We start from the raw sequence: 20,298 nt of genomic DNA on the forward strand, positions 1-20,298 counted from the left end.
TTTGCCTTTATTTAAACTAAGATCAAAGGAAATTATTATTGGATAGGGAAACACAAAACATAGCCACAATAAATATGAAAACCCTCACAAAACATGCAGTTTCATTTTCAGGCATAAAAACCTCAACACAACATGCACATATGAATTAACTACACAAGGCTGCATAGTTTTAACCGGAATTGTATTGCAGTTTTGCATTTGGCTTATTAATTAAGCAATCTTTCTTTGTTTTGTTTCTTATCTTTGTATTAAAATGTCTTTATTTTCACTATAGTGTATGTTGTATTTTTCAAGTTACAAACATTTTAAAAAGACTAATTCCACTAAAAACCTTTGGCTACTATTAGCATTACTTTGCACTCTGTATTTTATACTACCTGCACTGCCTACTGTTCACACTGTATACTTTATATAGTGTATTCATACCCCCATTGTTTATTAAACATTCTATATTAGGGCTATACTTTGTAGACTATATTATTATGTGCATTACTCTGCTTCACTGCTTTTTGCATTTCTGGTTAAATGCTAAATTGCATTTCGTTGTTAACTGTGACTCACTGACAGTTGAATCGCCTAGGCCCAATTTCCTTAGGACTGAAAAATATTTTTTCACGGCACATTGGGTTTTCCATATATTTAGACGTAATCTTTATGCAGCACTAACTTTTTTTAACCATCAGTAAAAAATAAATTAATTAAAAAAAAGAAGCAAAAAAAGAAAAGAAGACTTTGCGACTTTTGCGACAGTGCAGTCAATGGCGCACGTATCGGAAAACGGCAGTGTGAAGAAGATGGCGGAGGGAGGTAATGATGCAGAGCTGCTGAAGGAGAAGGCGAATAAGTACTTTAAAGGTAATGTGACATACCTGTCAAGTCAATGGCTTTTTATCAGCAGTTTATAATAGACAAACGTGAGTATTAATTACAGTACCGACATAATTGTGTTTCAACACGCTCCAAACCGCAGCCGGGTCGCTAATGTTAAGCTAGGCTAACATTGCCGAGGTACCATGCTAACTGTAAACCCCATTCATTGGATTAGCTACACTGCAGCTAGCAGCCAGAACAACATCGGAAGCTACAGCCCCGATTTTAACACATGCCGTCGCGCGTGTCGTGTACAGTATAGTGCACTGCTAACATCCTCAGATTTGGTATTTTCTGTGTGGGTTTTAACCGCATGTTGTGTTCACCTATGTGTTTGTATTCAGTCGTGTTATCAGGTTATCGTGTAGTTGAAAAGGAAATTCAGACAACGTTACAGCTCCTAGAATATTCTGTTAGCCGGCGAGCGCATGTGAGCAGCTGCATGATTTAAAGTGTTTCAATACGGTTACGGTTTAATTCAGTTCAATTTCCTATTAGACGGCAGTTTATTTTGAAAGGATGTAAATACTAACCGTCAAATATCGCCTCCGTTTAGGTCCATGAAATTGTTAAATTGTCAATGGTGGAGGAAGTTTTCTCAAGTAAAAGCAGAAATACCACAGTGCAAAAAATAATCTTACAAGTAAAAGTCCTGCATTCAAAATCGTTCGAAAGTATTGGCATCAAAATATACTTAAAGGACCAAAAGTAAAAATAACTTATTAGGTCCATTCAGATTCCTATACTATATTACTGCATAATAGTAATTGATGCATAAATATGCACATCACTTTAGTGAAGGCGGAGCAAATTTTATTTACTTTATACACCTTAACTTTTGAGTTGAATTGCTCTTTTATAGTTTCTATTTTTATTTCTATTTTATTTTTACCTTTCTCGGTGTATCTACTTATTTTTGCCATTGTACTGTTGAAACACTGTTTTTTCCCTCTGTGGGGATAAATAAAGCCTTAACCTTTTAATAATATATCATAATTTATCAGTTGATTTCTATTTTAATCTGAGTCTGCAAAGTAACTAGTGGCTGAAGCCTTTAAGTAAATGTAGTGCAGTAAAAGTAAAGGCTATTTGCCTCAAAGTTATTGGAGTAAAAGTAAATTAGCATACAATGGAAATACTCTAGTAAAATACAAGTACCTTAAAATAAAGAAAAACATCAAAGTACAGTACTTAAGTCAATGTACTTAGTTACATTCCACCACTGTCAATTTGACAGAGAGACACATCAATAATCAAAGTCAAGTTCTCTGCCTTTGGTCCACTATTCAAAATGCCTCTCAGCTGTTACTGATGTTATGTTATACATGATATAGACAGTATCTTTTGACATGCTTCCCGTAGGTTTAAGTTTGGGCTCAGACTGTGATGAGTCAGAGCAGATGTAAGGTTGTCTGTTGTAGATCAGGATGAGCAGGTTTGCCTTTTGTCTGAGGTATACTGCATAACGAAATATAAACAGGACAGGGTTAGATATTTACTCACTACTACTCATGACCAGTAGGCAATTGCAGTTTGAATGTGACCCATAATTTATCCTAATATAAAACTTATTTCTTCTTTGTGTCGGGGATATTAGCATGTCAAACTAGTAAATTGTGTCAGTTAGGTGCTGCCTGCTTATTGGCAAATAGTACAGGTAGAAAGTAGGTAGAAACAAGCATTGCAAATTTGTGTCGCACACATTTCACTGAGATAAGTGCATTTTTTGTATTAGCTGTCAACTGAATTTACGGTTCAGAACGGCTCACAGTTTTGAGTCCCAGATCGGATACATTTTTGGATCAGCACAAAAAAGGGGGGGGGACTATTTATTTTTAAATTGCTTTCCATTTATTACAGAAAGTACTGTCATAAAACACCATTACACCACTAAAATGGACAAGTAATGAAATGCTGTAAGATAAGTAAACCGACTGAAAGGTTGAATACAAAGTATTTACAGTATTGCACAGAGGGACAGTTAAGTGAACTTTGATATTGCACTTGAGTGAGTTGTCAGTTTTGTTATGTGTGGTTGACGTGGAGCTGTGTAGGTTGTAAAGTCTGACAGGAAGGAAGGACCTGCCGTGTCTCTCCTTCACACGCTGCAGGTGAAGCAGCCTGTTGCTGAAGGAGCTGCTCAATGCTGTCACAGTGTCCGGCATGGGGTGGGACATGTTCTCCATCAGGGATGGTAGCATGGCCATCATTCTCCTTTCTCCCATCTGGCCTACATTTTGCTATTACAGAGACAGTGTTAGTGATATTGGCTAAAAAAACAACTTGTGTCATTCCAGTTTTTTCATTTTAATTTGTAATTATTTATTTTTTACATTGTCAGTATCTGCCATCAGTTTTAGTAAGAAATAAATAATAAACCTGAACTAACTTCAGTGACACTTTTATTGGAACTTTGTAGAACCACAAACTTTCCAGTGAAGATGTGACGTTTGTTTTTCAGACAAAGACTATGAAAATGCAATCAAGTACTACTCGGAGGCCTTGGAGGTCAATCCATCCAATGCTATCTACTACAGCAACCGAAGCCTGGCGTACCTACGCACAGAGTGCTATGGGTATGCCCTGGCTGATGCGACAAAGGCCCTGGAGATAGACAAAAACTACATTAAGGGATATTATCGCCGTGCCACCTCCAACATGGCACTGGGCAAGTTCAAGGCTGCACTTAAGGACTATGAGACGGTAAGAAATAGCATCTTTCTTGGACTTTTCGTAGCCGCACAATTTCAACTGTCATTTAGTCTGAACCTAGAACATGTGAGACATGAGCAATGTGCACAGTATGACTAAATGTTCTTCTGATTTATAAAAGAAAGAGCTCTCCAGTTCCATCTGTTGATCTGTCACCGTGTGTTAGGCTCTTCTTGTTACCTTAAAAGCCTGCAATAGGGATTATCCTTTAATCCAGCCATGATGCCACTTAGATCCAGTGAAGGCACTCATACCACCGTTAATGTGGTGTCTGTTGTTGCTCATGCTGTAAGCAATATAAATATACTGGGGCTTTGGCAACAAAGACCTCTGAAGCTCAGTCATAGCAATTTATTGCACAAACTGGACCAAGTCCCATGACAACAGAACATTTGATAATAACAGTGACTGACTGTAAATGGTTTAAATATTTTTCATCCGGTATAAACTGTGGATTTAAAACCTTAATATACTTTTATAACCGTTTACATCTTGTTCTTTACAGCTGCACTGAGTCAATTTTTCGGCATTGAGGATTAACCAGCGTGGCTAATTTATTTCATTTCCCTATTCTGATGATAGGTAGTGAGGGTTCGACCAAATGACAAGGATGCAAAGATGAAGTATCAGGAATGTAACAAGATTGTAAAACAGAAGGCTTTTGAGAGAGCCATTGCCAGTGATGAGATAAAAAAATCGGTTGTCGACTCTCTGGACATCGAAAGCATGAGTAAGTTTCCCGTTTGTGAACAATTTGATTCTGCACTGTACGTCTCGATTCCTCATCTGAAATTAAGGTGATCTTGTATTGCAGCGATTGAGGATGACTATGAAGGTCCCAAACTTGAGGATGGGAAGGTCACACTGAGGTTCATGAAGGAGATGATGGATTGGTTCAAAGACCAGAAGAAACTGCACAGAAAGTGTGCTTATCAGGTTAACATGTTTGTTCCTATTAAACACACTGACTGAAGTAAGTGGCAGTGTAGGCATGGACCTGCTATTTAACTCTTTTGGTAATCTTTCAGATTTTGGTGCAAGTTAAAGATGTTCTATCGAAACTACCAAGTCTTGTCGAAATCACATTAAAAGAGGTAAGTAATCATGGCAAAATGACTAAAAGTTACGGTTGCTTCATGTACAGTAGAACAGTACTTATATTCTTTGATCAGCTCATAAAATGACTGCAGGGGTTGGAGTCACAGCACGAGAGTATATAAAACATAATTATTTTTTCATGGTTGTTTTGTACGGTTATATTTTTTGGTCCTCTATTTAAGGTGTTCTGTTTCTCTTTGCTGCAGACAGAAAAAATAACAATCTGCGGAGACACCCATGGGCAATACTACGATCTCCTCAACATCTTCAAGTTGAACGGCTTACCCTCAGAGACCAACCCCTATGTATCCTTTTCTTTTTGACATCCACCCATCAGCTTTTAAATTTGTGTTAAGTGCAGTCGTGCGCCTTGTCTGTACCATTCCGTGTCTAAAACGTCTACGACAACAGCTGAAAGCCTCAAAACGTGTGCGTCATAATGCTTAACCACCGAATTCAGCTGTTCAATGGGGACTTTGTGGACCGTGGCTCTTTCTCTCTTGAGGTCATCCTTACCCTGTTTGGCTTCAAGCTGCTCTACCCGGACCACTTCTACCTGCTTAGGGGTGAGAGCACTTACAGTCTGTCTGTGCATGAGCCTGTGGATGCATGTGTAGTGTTTGCAGATGTGTGCTGTAGCATGCCATATTAATGTGTCCCACTGAATACATGTGTGCTGTCATGAAGTTCAAAGCACAACACGGAACTTAATTTTCATGCTCACATTTCATTTGGTTTCTACTGTTACATTACAGACTTTTTATTAGCATGTCAAGTTATGTAAACAGCATTGTTTAATCAAGATTTTTTACATGCAGGTAACCACGAGACAGACAACATGAATCAGATGTATGGATTTGAAGGGGAGGTCAAAGCCAAGTACACTGCCCAGATGTTCCAGCTGTTCAGCGAGGTCTTCCAGTGGCTGCCTCTTGCACAGTGTATCAACAGCAAAGTACTGGTAAGCAGTGGCATTGTAAGCTGAAAGCAGTCACAGGGTCAAGCATCCAATGTTGTTGTTCACCAGATTGATACTTTTATTCTGTAGCCAGTTGAGTCATTGTCATTTTTCAGAAAGGATTTTGGAATAGAGGTGAACCTAAAAAGGGGTTTGGTGTTAGTAGATGATGCATTATATATACTGTCTTCATTCACAGTCGGTGTATTTAAATGCATGTTTCCTCAAATTGCCCGGTAGTTGCATTACCAGGCAATGCAACAACTCGTAATGGGTTATTTGACTGTCTTTAAATACATGTAGTGACTGTTACTGATGATAGTGTATGTGGATATACTTCATGTATAATGGACTAACAGCCATAATTTACCGGATATTACTGATGACTGTTGTTAATTTTGCAACGGCAGTGGTTTGATATTTTGTACTGTGCGCACCGTTCTAACAAGACTCTCCGTCTCAGGTTATGCATGGTGGACTGTTCAGTGAAGATGGTGTCACATTGGATGACCTCAGGAAGATTGACAGGAACAGACAGCCTCCCGACTCAGGTAGGCTCAGACTCTGAGTGCGCCATCAGTATAAAACTGGCACCAATAAACCATCTCTAGAAAGCAAAATGGGTACATTTCAACACCTTCCGCTGCTCTTTCACAGGTCCCATGTGTGACCTCCTCTGGTCAGATCCACAGCCTCAGGTCAGTTCCCACACACCCAATACCTCATTAGGTCTGTTTGCTCAGAGTATCCAGTGGTTTGTGTTTGAGCAAATTCAGTCCACTTCGATCTCGGATTAAGAAATGTATTTGTCCAATTTTCTCTCTCTCTCTCTCTGTCTCTTTCATGTATTTTTATATTTATGTGTAGAATGGCCGATCAGTCAGCAAGCGAGGAGTGAGTTGTCAGTTCGGACCAGATGTGACGGAGCGCTTCCTGGAACAGAACAAGCTGGACTTTGTTGTGCGTAGTCATGAGGTCAAAGCTGAGGGCTATGAGGTCACTCACTCAGGGAAGTGCATCACCGTGTTCTCAGCACCCAACTACTGGTACGTAATCGTGCCATCTGGCTTAAGACTGTTGAGTCCGCTGTTAGTAAGGTGGTTCACTGAAGCTGTTGTGTGTATCGTTCTGCCTTTCCCCAGTGATCAGATGGGAAACAAAGGAGCTTACATCCACCTCAGGGGATCAGACCTCAAGCCAGAATTTCACCAGTTCACTGCTGTGGTCAGTATCCTGTACTTTAACTGTTACATTCATTATAGTTGTTATGAGAAATTATGTTTATTAATAAGAATTATTAATCACTAGTTTTGGAACTGGGCTTTCTAATTGATGGGTTCTATTTTCATCATCTTTTGTCATCATGCCTATTAGTTCATAGTACAGATTTTTAACTTGTGGCATTATTCTATGCATAATGTTACAGAGACATCTACCGGGCCACGGTTTCAACTGGTCCTGTTCACTAAAATGATTTTGAAAGATACAACGTATTACGTTAAACCTTTGTTGTAGTGACACATTACAGTATTATTAATAAATATTATGAGTGATGTTTTTATAATTATTAAATTATTGTGTGTGTGTGTGTGTGTGTGTGTGTGTGTGTGTGTGTGTGTGTGTGTGTGTGTGTGTGTGTGTGTGTGTGTGTGTGTGTGTGTGTGTGTGTGTGTGTGTAAAAAATAATGGAGGTAAACAGGATAATTATGATATAATGTAAGATAATAAACAAACACTGTACATGTCCCTCAATAGGTTAAATGTGGAAACAATAACAAAATAATATTTACAATTCATTACTTATTGCCTCATATTGTGGACAAAGATATATAACGTGCCCCCCCCACCCAAAAAAAAACCAAAACACAAACAACTACTAAAAACACACATTTGGCTACTAGTTAGGCCATTTCACTTTGCATCAGGCTATTGATGACTCATTTGTAATCATTAAAATGTTTGTTGAAGCATGGTCTAATGTTTGTCTGCCTCTCACTGTCCTGTACAGCCTCATCCGAATGTCAAGCCCATGGCGTATGCCAACACGCTAATGCAGATGGGGATGATGTAGAGGCCACGCTAATCTGTCTGTGACACTGACGACCTCCCATCTGATCTGAACCATCCCCGCCACCTCACTCCCTACAGTGCTCGGACATGCTCTCACCCATGCTTAGCCTAAGGGATCCCTCTCCCAGACAAACTTCTGCTAGTTGTGTACAGAAAACACGTGGTGTAGTTCAGATGGGAAGAGATCACTTAACACCAGCCCAGTTCAGAATTGGGTACATTCTTTTACATTATCAGTTAAAACTGGAAAAAAAAAAGCCTATTCGTGTGTTCCATCACTGGGTAAAGAAGCCAACCTTTCAGATGAGTCTCCTTGGAGCTGCTTGGTTTTCAAATATTTAATATACTCGGCAGATGGGATCGAATAGCTGATATGTACCAAAGATCTGTAATGAAAATGATTGTTCAGTTTTCACAAGGAGCATCTTGTGACTCTGAAACCTAGCGTTGGCCTGTTGGCCTGTGTACACAGCTTGGAGCATTGTAAACTGGGTTAAGAGCAGCATGTCTATCAGTGTTCCTCAATCTATCCTACAGTATGTCCGTTTTATTTTTTTATTTTACAGGAATACAAAAATGATTACATGTATAAAAAAAATAATAGATTGATCGTCTCTGGGTACACTCTTAAAGGTGCTGTTTGCCATTAGTGGTGTATTTAGTTGGTTCAGTCATGTAGCTGGTAACATTTAATTTGCACTGCTTCCTGTTGAGGAAGATATTGCTGCTCTCCATATTTTGATCCTCCACCGTCATTGTGCCACTCACCCGGCAGCTCCTGCACAGTCTACTCTCCAGTCTAGCTTTGGTGTAAGGCAAACACTGATGGCCCTCTAGTCTCCCATAAACGTTCGACTACTGGTGACCCGTATGTGGATTTCTTCAGTACACAAACGTCCAAAATGCAATCCTGTCTTAAAACGCACAGCTGCATTGTCCAGTGGCCCTCAACTTTTTAAATAAAGAAATACACTGACGTGTATGTATATATACTGTATCATTGAAAGATTCCGTGTAATGTTTGGAGAAAAATATTGAATAAAAAAATCCAGTTCAGTGATTTTAGAAACAAGCTGGTATCTTTATGTCTGTTAATATTGTCTGGCCTACGCTTGTTCTGTCCTTTGTCGGTTTGTTTCAACTACATATAAATATTTAAATATATTACACAATTTACTTAGTACATATACGTAAATGCTGTACTTGCATACAATTTTGAGCTATATGTACTTGACTTTAGTATTTCCATTTTCTGCAACTTTATACACTAACAGCAATACAATGCAGGGGCAAATACACGTTTTACTCCAGTATATTTATTTAATACATTGAGTTACTTTCTAGATTGAAATGATTAATTCAAAATATAATTAACAAATTAATTATTTTATACTATTATGAAGAAAGATAACTTCAGTGATCAATTGGTGAAATCTACAAGCTACCCGGCCAGTATGTATGTTAAAAGCATAAACCCCACCTTCACCTGCTGCAACATTAAAGTGATGTTTGGGATGTGAACGCTTAACCGATGCATGATCGATAACTATATTTCAATAACGGACATTATTCTGAAATGGGACATTTAGTAAAATAAGTACTTTTAAGTCAATTTAATGCTAATACTTTATACTTTTAGTTACCATTTTGAATGCGGGACTTTTACTTGTAACGAAGTATTTCTACACAGTGGTATTGTTACTAAAAAAAAAATTTAACCTGCATTTTAGATTTTACAGTAGGTTTCATAAACACAAAAAAAGTGCCGCTTCCTTGCCTTTTCCTTTTCAGGGCAAAAGTCGCATTTATTTGACGTCACGACTCTGAACAGCTGATCGTCCTTCGTCAACTAAGCGCCACGCGTTGACAACACAGCAGCACGAGTTCCACCTTGTTGTGGACCCATTTGGACACGAAGATAACCAACCTTCAGCAACACCGACCCCGACCTGAGATGCCAAAATATTGTTCGGTCCCAAACTGTAAGAATGACTCCGGAAACGGCAGCGACAGGAAGAGCTTCTACAAGTAAGCTGGTTGTGTTGAACCGTCTTTTAGCTGTCAGTTTAAATGTTAACGTTAGCTGTGGTGCTGGTAGAAGCGTCATCTCTCACTTTAAGAGACGTGTTCCTATGCGATGACTCAGTCGTTCTCAATTTCTGAGGGAAACTAATCACTAAAGTTATGAAATAGTTAAATAATCGCCGTTTTTGATGACCTGCTAAGTTTGTGTCGCCTTGTTTTGACCTTTTGAGATGCTCCTTTTGAATCCTGATTGGATCTTGATTAGAGACCGTAAGGGTGTCTGCAGTGCTGCTGAGTTTTATCGACACGAAAATCCCCCCACCCCACCACCCCACCACCCTTAAGATGTATTCCACATTCATTTTGGAAATGGAAATTGGCTGCCTGTTTAGTTTCATTTTTAGGTGATTTGAGCAATACTGGAAGACAGACTGGAGACCTGAAGTAAAAATAGCATAGTCCCAAATAAATTCCATTATAAGTCAATATATAATATATAAATTAGTAAATACATAATATTACAAGTCCTGAAATAAAAATCCTGAAGCAAAAAGTACCTATTATGCAGAATGGCAGTTTTTATCACTAATATATTAGAGCATTAATGTTCTTCAATGTGGGGCCAATCATGTATACTTATGGGTAGATTAGTAAAGTACTGCATCATATCATATCATATCATATAAGCATATTATGCAGGGGTTTTGAAATGTGTCAAAGAAATGTATGGAAGTAAAATGTACAATATTTCCCCACCAAAATGTAGTGGAGAAGTATAAAGTTGCATTAAACAAAATACCCAGTATAGTACTTGAGAGTAAATGTACTTTCATTCACCATTCACTAAAACTGACAGTATGACACCACTCATGATGTCTTCTTAAATACAAAAAAACTGGGAACCCCACATTTGAACTAATGAACAGAAACCTGTCTACAATATAAAGCATCAAGCTTTGCAGTAACTGCTACCATTGTGTCTTTGGTTTTTTATGATATATTTATGAATATAACAAAGTTCTAATATTAGAAACTTCTCAATATAAATGTAATCACATAATGTACTTTGGTCGCATTATACTGAACATGGTGTAATGGCACACGGCAAAATGTGCCGAGTCCACAGAGTCGGTCAGTTACCCGATCAGTTCTGATGCTCTGATTTCTGGCTTTGAGAGGCAGTTTTTCATGTTTTATAGGCTTTAATTGTCAAATCACTGGAACAAGCGCAGTGTAAAATCAGTCTAAAGGTGAATTTACCTGTTTTGGATTCTAAACATTTGAAAATATTTCACTTGAAGGAGCCCAAGTGTGACCCAGTGTCTCACATCTGTAGTCTTTATTGTGTTCTAGGTTCCCTCTGCAGGACCCGGTCCGGCTGCAGCAGTGGCTGAGGAACATGAGACGTGAGAACTGGACTCCCTCTCGACACCAGTATATTTGCCACGAACATTTTGCACCCTCTTGCTTCAAGGTGCGATGGGGGATCCGTTACCTTGAGAGCGATGCGGTGCCCACAGTCTTCAAGGAGGCCGAGGTAAAACCGAAAGGAACTTTGGGGTTGTCTCATTCTTCCTCTCGTGCCTGTATGTGTGAAGATTGTCGTGTTATGTAATGTAGTACAATAAATCATGGGTGTCACGATTTCGATTTTGAATAGATTAAAATGAGCTTTCAATTTTGACTATTTAAATCAAAAGCAGGATCTGCGATTTCCCCCAGTCATTTTTTAGCTCACCCCCACCTACTAGCGCACATCTTAAGAAAATAAAAAAAAGACAACAACAACACACAGCGTAGCTGGCCGGTTGGTAGCATGCAGCTTAAGACACAGGGTAACGTTGGCTTCCCAGTAGCCTGCTGCAGAGGCATTTTTCTAGACACCATGGCCACTGCCACGGAGTCCGCGATGACGGAAAAAACAACAGAACTGGTAAATCCTCCTGCTTCCCTCAAGTCACCAGTTTGACTGGCCTTCCCTGGGAGTGAGCTATGTAAACAAACAACGTAGGTAAAGCATGTGGACTTTAATGGGACTGAAAATACCCTTCTGCCTTTTAGTGGCTCTTATTGTGGCATTGCCGTCCCTGTTGGGAAAAAAAAGTGAATCGAATTGTGACCTTAAAATCGCAAGTGTGACACCCCTAATTATATATATATATATATATATATATATATATATATATATATATATATATATATATATATATATATATATATATATATATATATATATATATATATATATATATATATATATATATATATATATATATATATATATTATATATATATATATATATATATATATATATATATATATATATATATATATATATATATATATATATATATATATATATATATATATATACAGTGGGGAAATAAGTATTTGACCCCTTGCTGATTTTGCAGGTTTGCCCACTTACAAAGAATGCAAAAATCTACAATTTTAATCATATGTACATTCTAACAGTGAAAGACAGAATCCCAAAGAAAATTCCAGAAAATCACATCATATGAATTTATTAAAATTGATAACCATCTGATGAGGAAAACAAGTATTTGACCCCTGGACAAACAGCAAGTATTCTGGCTCCTACAAGCCAGTTAGTCTTTCTTTAAGACACAGCCCCAATCCGAACCAATTATCTACATCAAATACACCTGCCTCACCTCGTTACCTGTATAAAAGACACCTGTCAACACCCAAACAACCAGCATCCAACTTCACCACCATGGGCAAGACCAAAGAGCTTTCTACGGACATCAGGGACAAGATTGTTGATCTGCACAAGGCTGGGATGGGCTACAAGAGAATCGGAAAGCAACTTGAGAGAAAAGATCAACTGTCGGTGCAGTTATCAGGAAATGGAAGAAGCACCACACCACCGCCAACCTCCCTCGGTCTGGGCCTCCACACAAGATCTTGCCTTGTGGGGTGTCCCTGATCATGCGAACGGTGAGGAATCATCCCAAAACCACAAGGGGGAACTGATGAATCAACTGAAGGCAGCTGGGACCACAGTTACAAAAGAAACGGTTGGTAACACACTACGCCCGTCATGGATTGAAATCCTGCAGCGCACGCAAGGTCCCCCTGCTCAAGAAGAAACATGTACAGGCCCGCATGAAGTTCGCCATTCACCACCTGGACGACTCAGAAGAGGCCTGGAAGAAGGTGATGTGGTCAGATGAGACCAAAATAGAACTTTTTGGCCTCAACTCAACTCGTCGTGTTTGGAGGGCAAAGAACACCGAGTACAACCCAAAGAACACCATCCCCACCGTCAAGCATGGTGGTGGCAACATCATGCTTTGGGGGTGCTTTTCAGCCAAGGGGACGGGACAATTCCATCGTATTGAGGGGAGGATGGACGGGCCATGTATCGTGGAATTCTGGACCGACATCTCCTTCCCTCAGTGAGAGAGCTGAAGATGGGTCGAGGATGGGTGTTTCAGCACGACAACAACCCTAAGCACACCGCCAAAGCAACAAAAGAGTGGCTGAAGAAGAAGCACATCAAGGTTCTGGAGTGGCCTAGCCAGTCTCCAGACCTGAATCCGATTGAAAATCTTTGGAGGGAGCTTAAAATTGAGTTGCCAGGCGACAACCTCGGAACCTGAATGATTTGGAGGCTGTCTGCAGGGGAGGTGGGCCAACATCCCTGCCGAAATGTGCACAAACCTTGTCACCAACTATAAAAACCGTTTGACATCTGTGCTGGCCAATAATGGCTTTTCTACAAAATATTAACATGCTGTTTGTCCAGGGGGTCAAATACTTGTTTTTCCTCATCAGATGGTTATCAATTTTAATAAATTCATATGATGTGATTTTCTGGAATTTTCTTTGGGATTCTGTCTTTCACTGTTAGAATGTACATATGATTAAAATTGTAGATTTTTGCATTCTTTGTAAGTGGGCAAACCTGCAAAATCAGCAAGGGGTCAAATACTTATTTCCCCACTGTATATATATATATATATATATATATATATATATATATATATATATATATATATATATATATATATATATATATATATATATATATATATATATATATATATATATATATATATATATATATATATATATATATATATTTATAATTAGTTATATATATATAACTCAACACAAAACCGTATGTGGAGTTAAAGTGGGCGGGCCCAATAACCTCTGAATAGTTCTACTTGTTGTTAAATTGCAATGTGGCGGCAGGATCATTTAAAAGGCAACCGCGACTACATCCCTATTTCTGATACCGTGGTGGCAGAAATTTTGCCATGGTGGACTGCCACTACAAAATCAACAGAGGAAACATTGTGTCTAATTATATATATATATATATATATATATATATATATATATATATATATAAATATAATTAGTTATATATATATATATATATATATATATATATATATATATATAAATAATAAAAATAAAATAAATATAAATATAATTAGTTATATATATATATATATATATATATATATATATATATATATATATATATATATATATATATATATATATATATATATAATTAGACACAATGTTTCCTCTGTTGATTTTGTAGTGGCAGTCCACCATGGCAAAATTTCTGCCACCACGGTATCAGAAATAGGGATGTAGTCGCGGTTGCCTTTTAAATGATCCTGCCGCTCACATTGCAATTTAACAACAAGTAGAACTATTCAGAGGTTATTGGGCCCGTCCACTTTAACTCCACATACTGTTTGTGTTGATGGAGTTTATTGTCAAAATGTTCGCTTTCTGCCAAGTCGACTATTAAACGAACAGCTCCACCAGAAACGTCACCGCGGTTGGTCCGTTTCTAAGTGTAGAGCTGTTGTAGATGTTAAGTGCCCTATAGTTCCTCTGTTTGGACAGACCTGCCCCCCACTGCTAAAAATGTGTGTGTAGATAGATAGATAGATAGATAGATAGATAGATAGATAGATAGATAGATAGATGTGTATGTATGTATGTATGTATGCGTGTGTGTGTATCTATTTATCTATCTATCTATCTATCTATCGATCTATCTGCACTCAATTGACTATTTGCAGCATACGAAGACTTCCCATGCTTTGGCCAAAGTCCGTATCAGTAGAAAAGGGTTATGATTGCAACACTATCTTTGCTCTAAGTGAAACTGTTAATAAACACACACTCCTGCTTCTTTCTAGAAACGGAAATCCCCGGAGCAAAGTGAGACCAAGCCAAAACAGCTTCGAGTTAACAGTAATCAAAGCGTAGCGTCAGGTGACAGGCCTACGGCTGTCGACGCCGTAGAGATGGAAGGTGCGTTGCACACGGTACACCTGTACGAGATCACCGTCGACCCGTCGCAGCAGGGAGAGACCAGCCTGGTGGAGTCCAGTGATGTTGGAGAACCCGACCTCAACCCGCTGGCATCAGTGGATCGATTCCAAGCGCGGGCAAACATCCCTTTAACGTTACTCCAGACAGTAAATGGTCTTAGTAACAGTGGAGAGGTGGTGGTGATGTCTGAATGCCGTGCCGGTGAGGGGCAAGAGGAGCTTCTGAATGGAATGACTGCTGCCATTCTAACTCAGGGCCACGGCCTGGTCATGAACGACTCCGCACTCGGCTGTACAGAGGAGGCGGCGGCGGCGACTCTCGGCGGCGAAGATGTGGTCTGTATCACAGAGGGGTTCTCGGACGTCCACGGAGAAACTCAAGTCCTCGCCTACTTCGAGACGATGCCAAACGTTTTCCCGAGTGAAACCCAGTTCAACTTCACCCCGGATACAGTGCTGTCGTCGGCTCTGAGCTCCAAGCCCATCCCGTCTACTGTGCCCATAGTGTCCAAACACGTGTCGGCGTCCCCCACGTCCCTGGTCCTCACCGTGGAAAGACTGGACACCGATGAGGGAGACGACGGCAAGTCAGAGGACGACGACATCGAGCCGCAGGATCCCCAGCTGGAGGAGCACTGGTGAGCGCTGACTCTGTTTTGTGGACATGACTGTATTTTCCGGTGAAGGCCACAGGGTTAAAAAGTTAGAAATTAGGGCTGCTTGATCATGAAAAAAAATCATAATCGCGATTTCTTTGGTCAATATTGAAAAATCGCGATTATTCAACATGATTAATCATTGACCTTTGGGAAGATGATGCTGTTATTGAATTGTTTTATTCAATAACTGTGAAGTTTCCCTTCATACTTTTCCCGTTTGAACTTTTTTTTTCTTTTCAGAACTCAAGACAAAACAAGAGTTTACTTGCAAAACGTAACGTGCAAAATTATCGTTTTTCTTGATTACTCGACGGGACACCAAAATCTTTAACGCGAGTAAAAATTTGATTAATTGCACAGCCCTATTGGAAATGGGATCAGAGCTCCGTCACTGCCAACTTAATTAAAGATGCAGCAAACACGTCAATAACTAAATATCCACACTAGACCATTTCAATTACTACTGTAGAGCAATTCAGTGGCCATGCCTTTTCTTTCCTGTATTATATTTCTGCATTCCAGCTTTCACAGTCTCTTTCCGTTCTTTCCACGAGCAGCTACCATAAGAACAGTCTGAGTAAGGAGCAGCTGGAGGCGATCGTGGCTGAGCTGCAGAAGAAGGTCAAAGTGCTGCAGCAGCGGCACCGCCGACACCTGGAGAAGCTTCTGGGCCTGGAGAACACGGTCAGCCAGCTGAGGCAGAACAACCTGCTGAACGAGGAGCGACTACAGCTGCTCGAGAGGGTGAAGAGCTCAACGCATTTACATGAAATAAGTCCAGTAGGGATCGACCGATACACTTCTTTTTCAAGGCCGATGCCGATTATTAGTATGGGAGCGTGCCTATGTTCCCACAGCCCTATGTTCCCACATTTCTAAGATTTTTTTTTCTCTCAAAATTAGGCCCTATATTCCCACATTTCCTGTTTCATAAAATTGTATCAGATTGTATCCCCCTTTCGATTTCACTGGGCGATATAGAATTCTCCATTAACTCTACTATGCAACTTACAACAATCATCTCAGCCAGAGAGGATTGGGTGTAGGGGTTGAACACTTGAGAGAATATATATATATATATATATATATATATATATATATATATATATATATATATATATATATATATATATATATATATATATATGCTTTGTAAAAATGTCAAACAGTGCATTCACTTTTTATTGTCTCTTCTCCTCCTGTTGTCTCAGGCTTACATACAGACGAGTGCAGCAGTGTCAGAAGTTGGTGAGACTGTGGCAATCATCTATGAAGAGGACGATGGTGCATACTTGTATACTCCACTAATTAACGCAGGCGAAACGATGTGAGACTTGACTGTCCCATCTGTGTCCGTCTGCTGCCCTCTGTGCCAAAAAGTGACGTCGCTGTTGAAAACAAAATCCTACCTAATTCTTTTCTCTTGACAAAATGAAATTTGTTTATGAAATGTGGATCTGCTGTGAGCTTTGCACAAATATGAATGAGTAATATGGGACAATGTTGAATGTGTGAATTATTTTTTTAAAGGTTTCCACCCTGTACCCCTTTCCCCTCCTTTCTCCAACCACTTTTTGTTTAACGTTTGTGATAACATACAAATGAAATTAAAAACAACTTGCGTTTAGGTTTGTGCTTCTTTTCTATAGGGACTGCACATTTTAGCTATTAAAAGAACCAAAGATTGTCCAGCCAATGAAGTCATTTGAGTTTGATGTAATCATCATCACTGACAGCTTTGACCTTTTCTTCTTCCACCTGTGGCACCCAGCTAATCTGCAGCAACTAATATGTGATGCTATCATGTCAATATGGACCAAAATCTCCAGCACCTCGTTGAATCTATGCCGCGAAGAATCAAGGCAGATCTGAAGGCAAAAGGGGGGTCCAACCTGGTAGTAGCAAGGTGTCCCTAATAAAGTGGCCAGTGAGTGTATTTGTAAGTGGCATGGAGCATGCTGCTACGTTCACACTGCAAGTCTTAATGCTTAATTTAGATTTTTTTTTTTTATCGGATCCGATTTTTTTTGTTTGGCTGTTCACCTTACCTTTTTAAATTGTGACCTACATCCGATTCCAGTGTCAACCGTTTGTGGTTTTGAACTGACCTGCATGCGCAGAAGAACTAACAATGACATCAGACGCAGCACGCTGTTGTACTAAAGTTAGGGAGGTTATGGAGGAAGTAAGCATTTTTGCTTTTAATTCAAAATGTTTGTGTAATGGCAGCCGTAACATTAATGAGCAGGTGCTGAGGAGAAGAAGAATGAAGAGAAAGGGAGCCAAATTGGCTATTTTGGCCTTTTGCGGCGTTATGGCCTTGGTTGTTCACACTGCGGCAGCATTGAAAAGAAACAGACCTGGGTCTGATTTAGGACCACATATGGAAGTGGTCTAAATCTTTGAAAAAATCTGATCTGGGCAAGATTTGAGTGTTCACACTACTTGTGAAGAAGTCTGAGCTGATTTGAGCCACTTTTGCCTGCAGTCTGAACGTAGCCAGGGTGATTTGACACAGTGACAGGAAGAGCTGATTCCAACAGTGCTGTCAGATGAAATGTAAAAGAACACCTATAAGTTGTACAGTAGTGACATGGTTGACATATTTATTTCTCCATTATTTATTTTTCTTTTTAACCTAAAACTCACTGGAAAGAATGTGATACTAATCAAATCTTACATGTTTACCGAGTTATCTGTTTAACTCTGCAGAGTTGAACCGGGATCAGGTCATTTTACTTCAGTCAATGTTCACCATATGAAGTAGTTCTTGCTTCTCCTCAGCGAAATGATCCAGATTACTCAGTAAACCTGCTTCTTGGCTTGATTTTATACAGTGGGTGGTTTTCCCTTATGGAGTGCTCTATCTCTCCTCTAGGTGGCATTAGAGGCGGCGGTTTAATCTGGATTAAAGGAGACTTTACACACAGATCAGCATTTAACAAAGATCCCCTTACTTGAATTTGCACTTACTCTTAAAAGGTACCTTGCTGTTTGTCTGTGGAGGGGGGCTGTTTGGGCAAACAAAAACCTGAGTCAGGAGGTGGAGCGAAAAAAGAGGTAACCGTTTAAAAGTGCAGAGAAGCTTCTGTTTAAGAAACATTAACAACATCAAACATTAGTGACGCCCCATTCGGGTTGGACTTCATGACTGGTGGGACTTTTCTGTCATCTCTGTTATAAGCTTGTTTGGTAGTGTTTATTGGTGTTTGATGACGCCAAGTATGGTGCTAAAACAGTCTCCTAAGAAATTGCAACTCGTGAGACACAACGCACAAATGCAAGCAGAACGATTTGTACCTGTAAATGGGTATCTGTGCCCGTTAGTGATGGTCAAATGAAGCTTCGTGAACCATTTTCTCTTTTTTTCTGAGCCCGCTAGATGGGGCTCTCTCTTCAACAAAGGTTTGAAAACACATTGAATTGCCATCCCTTTAACCTTTTTTCTTTGAACAGAGAGCGCCATCTAGTGAGCTCAGAAAATAAAGAAAACGGTTCACGAAGCTTCATTTGACCATCGCTAGTGTCCATGCGTCTAATTTGTTACTCGTATTTCATCATTTGTAAATCAACTTAGTATTTTTCAATGGACATGTATTTGTAAATCTCCTTCTATTTCTGCGGATACTTTTTCAGCGCCGTTTGGTCACAAACAACTTGTGTCTCAAGTGACAATCCCAGCGTTCTCCAGTAGATGGCGGTAATGCAACACTTATGGATGCCAACCGCTGTTAAACTACATGAAGAGATGGTGAAGAAGCCTTGTCAGATTGTCAGTCAGAGACGGTTGGCAGAATCTGCTTGACGTTTCTCTGGGTAAGTTGATATTATTAGGACTTTGTCATCAAATAAATTACGTTGATGTGTTCATCATTGTTGCAGTGCATTTGCAATTTGCTTTGGGTTGTTATGGCGGGAGTCAGAGTTTGCTACTTTTTGGAGGTGCTAGCATTAACGTCTTTGTACAATTTGAACAGCGGGGCTAACTTAGCTCGTTTGAGTCAACCCTGTTACATGGGGTTGCCTGGTCTTTGTATGGAATTGGCAGTCTGAAATGTTATTTCACGCTGGTTAAACCCGTCGGTGATCTCGGGCCAATATTACTGTGTTTTAGCGGGCACAGTTATCGTAGCCATTGAGAGCAAGCTCTGTTTTCCAATGACACCCTGATTACAGCACAATTAAAAGGAAATAAAAACAATCTAAAAAAAAATGATCGTACAAATAAATTATCTGATCCAGTGGCTAGCTCAAGGAGGTGAATTGGTATCTCTCCAGCTACCAGTCCACCTCCGTACTACAGTCCATACGGGGACTTGAACCAGCAACCCTCCGGTTCCCAACCAAAAGCCCTACGGACTGAGCTACTTCTACAAAAAGATATAGCATGCATGTAAAGAATGTCCCCATAATCAAAAACAGGCATTATGAGTGATTGCACCACAGTTTTCCTACTAAAAATTGAAAAACAAGACTTATTGCTGTACAGAAAACCAATTTTTCTCCTCAATTTTTTGATTAGATGTTCCACATGAGTCTAAAACGAGAGTTTATTGTCAAGCCAAATGCTGA

At 39.5% G+C, this 20,298-nt stretch overlaps 2 protein-coding genes across 2 annotated transcripts; both read left to right on the forward strand.

Annotated features, from left to right (window-relative positions):
* The first annotated feature begins 733 nt into the window (after nucleotides 1-733).
* On the forward strand, nucleotides 734-8,777 carry ppp5c (protein phosphatase 5, catalytic subunit). The gene is made up of 13 exons (XM_028573140.1): nucleotides 734-855; nucleotides 3,332-3,573; nucleotides 4,165-4,312; nucleotides 4,397-4,518; nucleotides 4,611-4,676; nucleotides 4,887-4,985; nucleotides 5,141-5,246; nucleotides 5,499-5,641; nucleotides 6,102-6,189; nucleotides 6,296-6,336; nucleotides 6,506-6,684; nucleotides 6,781-6,862; nucleotides 7,647-8,777. The coding sequence occupies exons 1-13, from the start codon at nucleotides 759-761 to the stop codon at nucleotides 7,707-7,709; spliced, it is 1,476 nt and encodes a 491-aa protein (XP_028428941.1). The 5' UTR covers nucleotides 734-758; the 3' UTR covers nucleotides 7,710-8,777.
* A 748-nt stretch (nucleotides 8,778-9,525) lies between these two features.
* On the forward strand, nucleotides 9,526-17,353 carry LOC114552720 (THAP domain-containing protein 5). The gene is made up of 5 exons (XM_028573731.1): nucleotides 9,526-9,736; nucleotides 11,087-11,270; nucleotides 14,933-15,705; nucleotides 16,284-16,470; nucleotides 16,938-17,353. Exons 1-5 carry the CDS (start codon nucleotides 9,663-9,665, stop codon nucleotides 17,055-17,057), a joined length of 1,338 nt encoding a protein of 445 aa, XP_028429532.1. The 5' UTR covers nucleotides 9,526-9,662; the 3' UTR covers nucleotides 17,058-17,353.
* The last annotated feature ends 2,945 nt before the right edge of the window (nucleotides 17,354-20,298 follow it).

Source organism: Perca flavescens, chromosome 3 (assembly GCF_004354835.1).
Source record: "Perca flavescens isolate YP-PL-M2 chromosome 3, PFLA_1.0, whole genome shotgun sequence".
Lineage (NCBI taxonomy): Eukaryota > Metazoa > Chordata > Actinopteri > Perciformes > Percidae > Perca > Perca flavescens.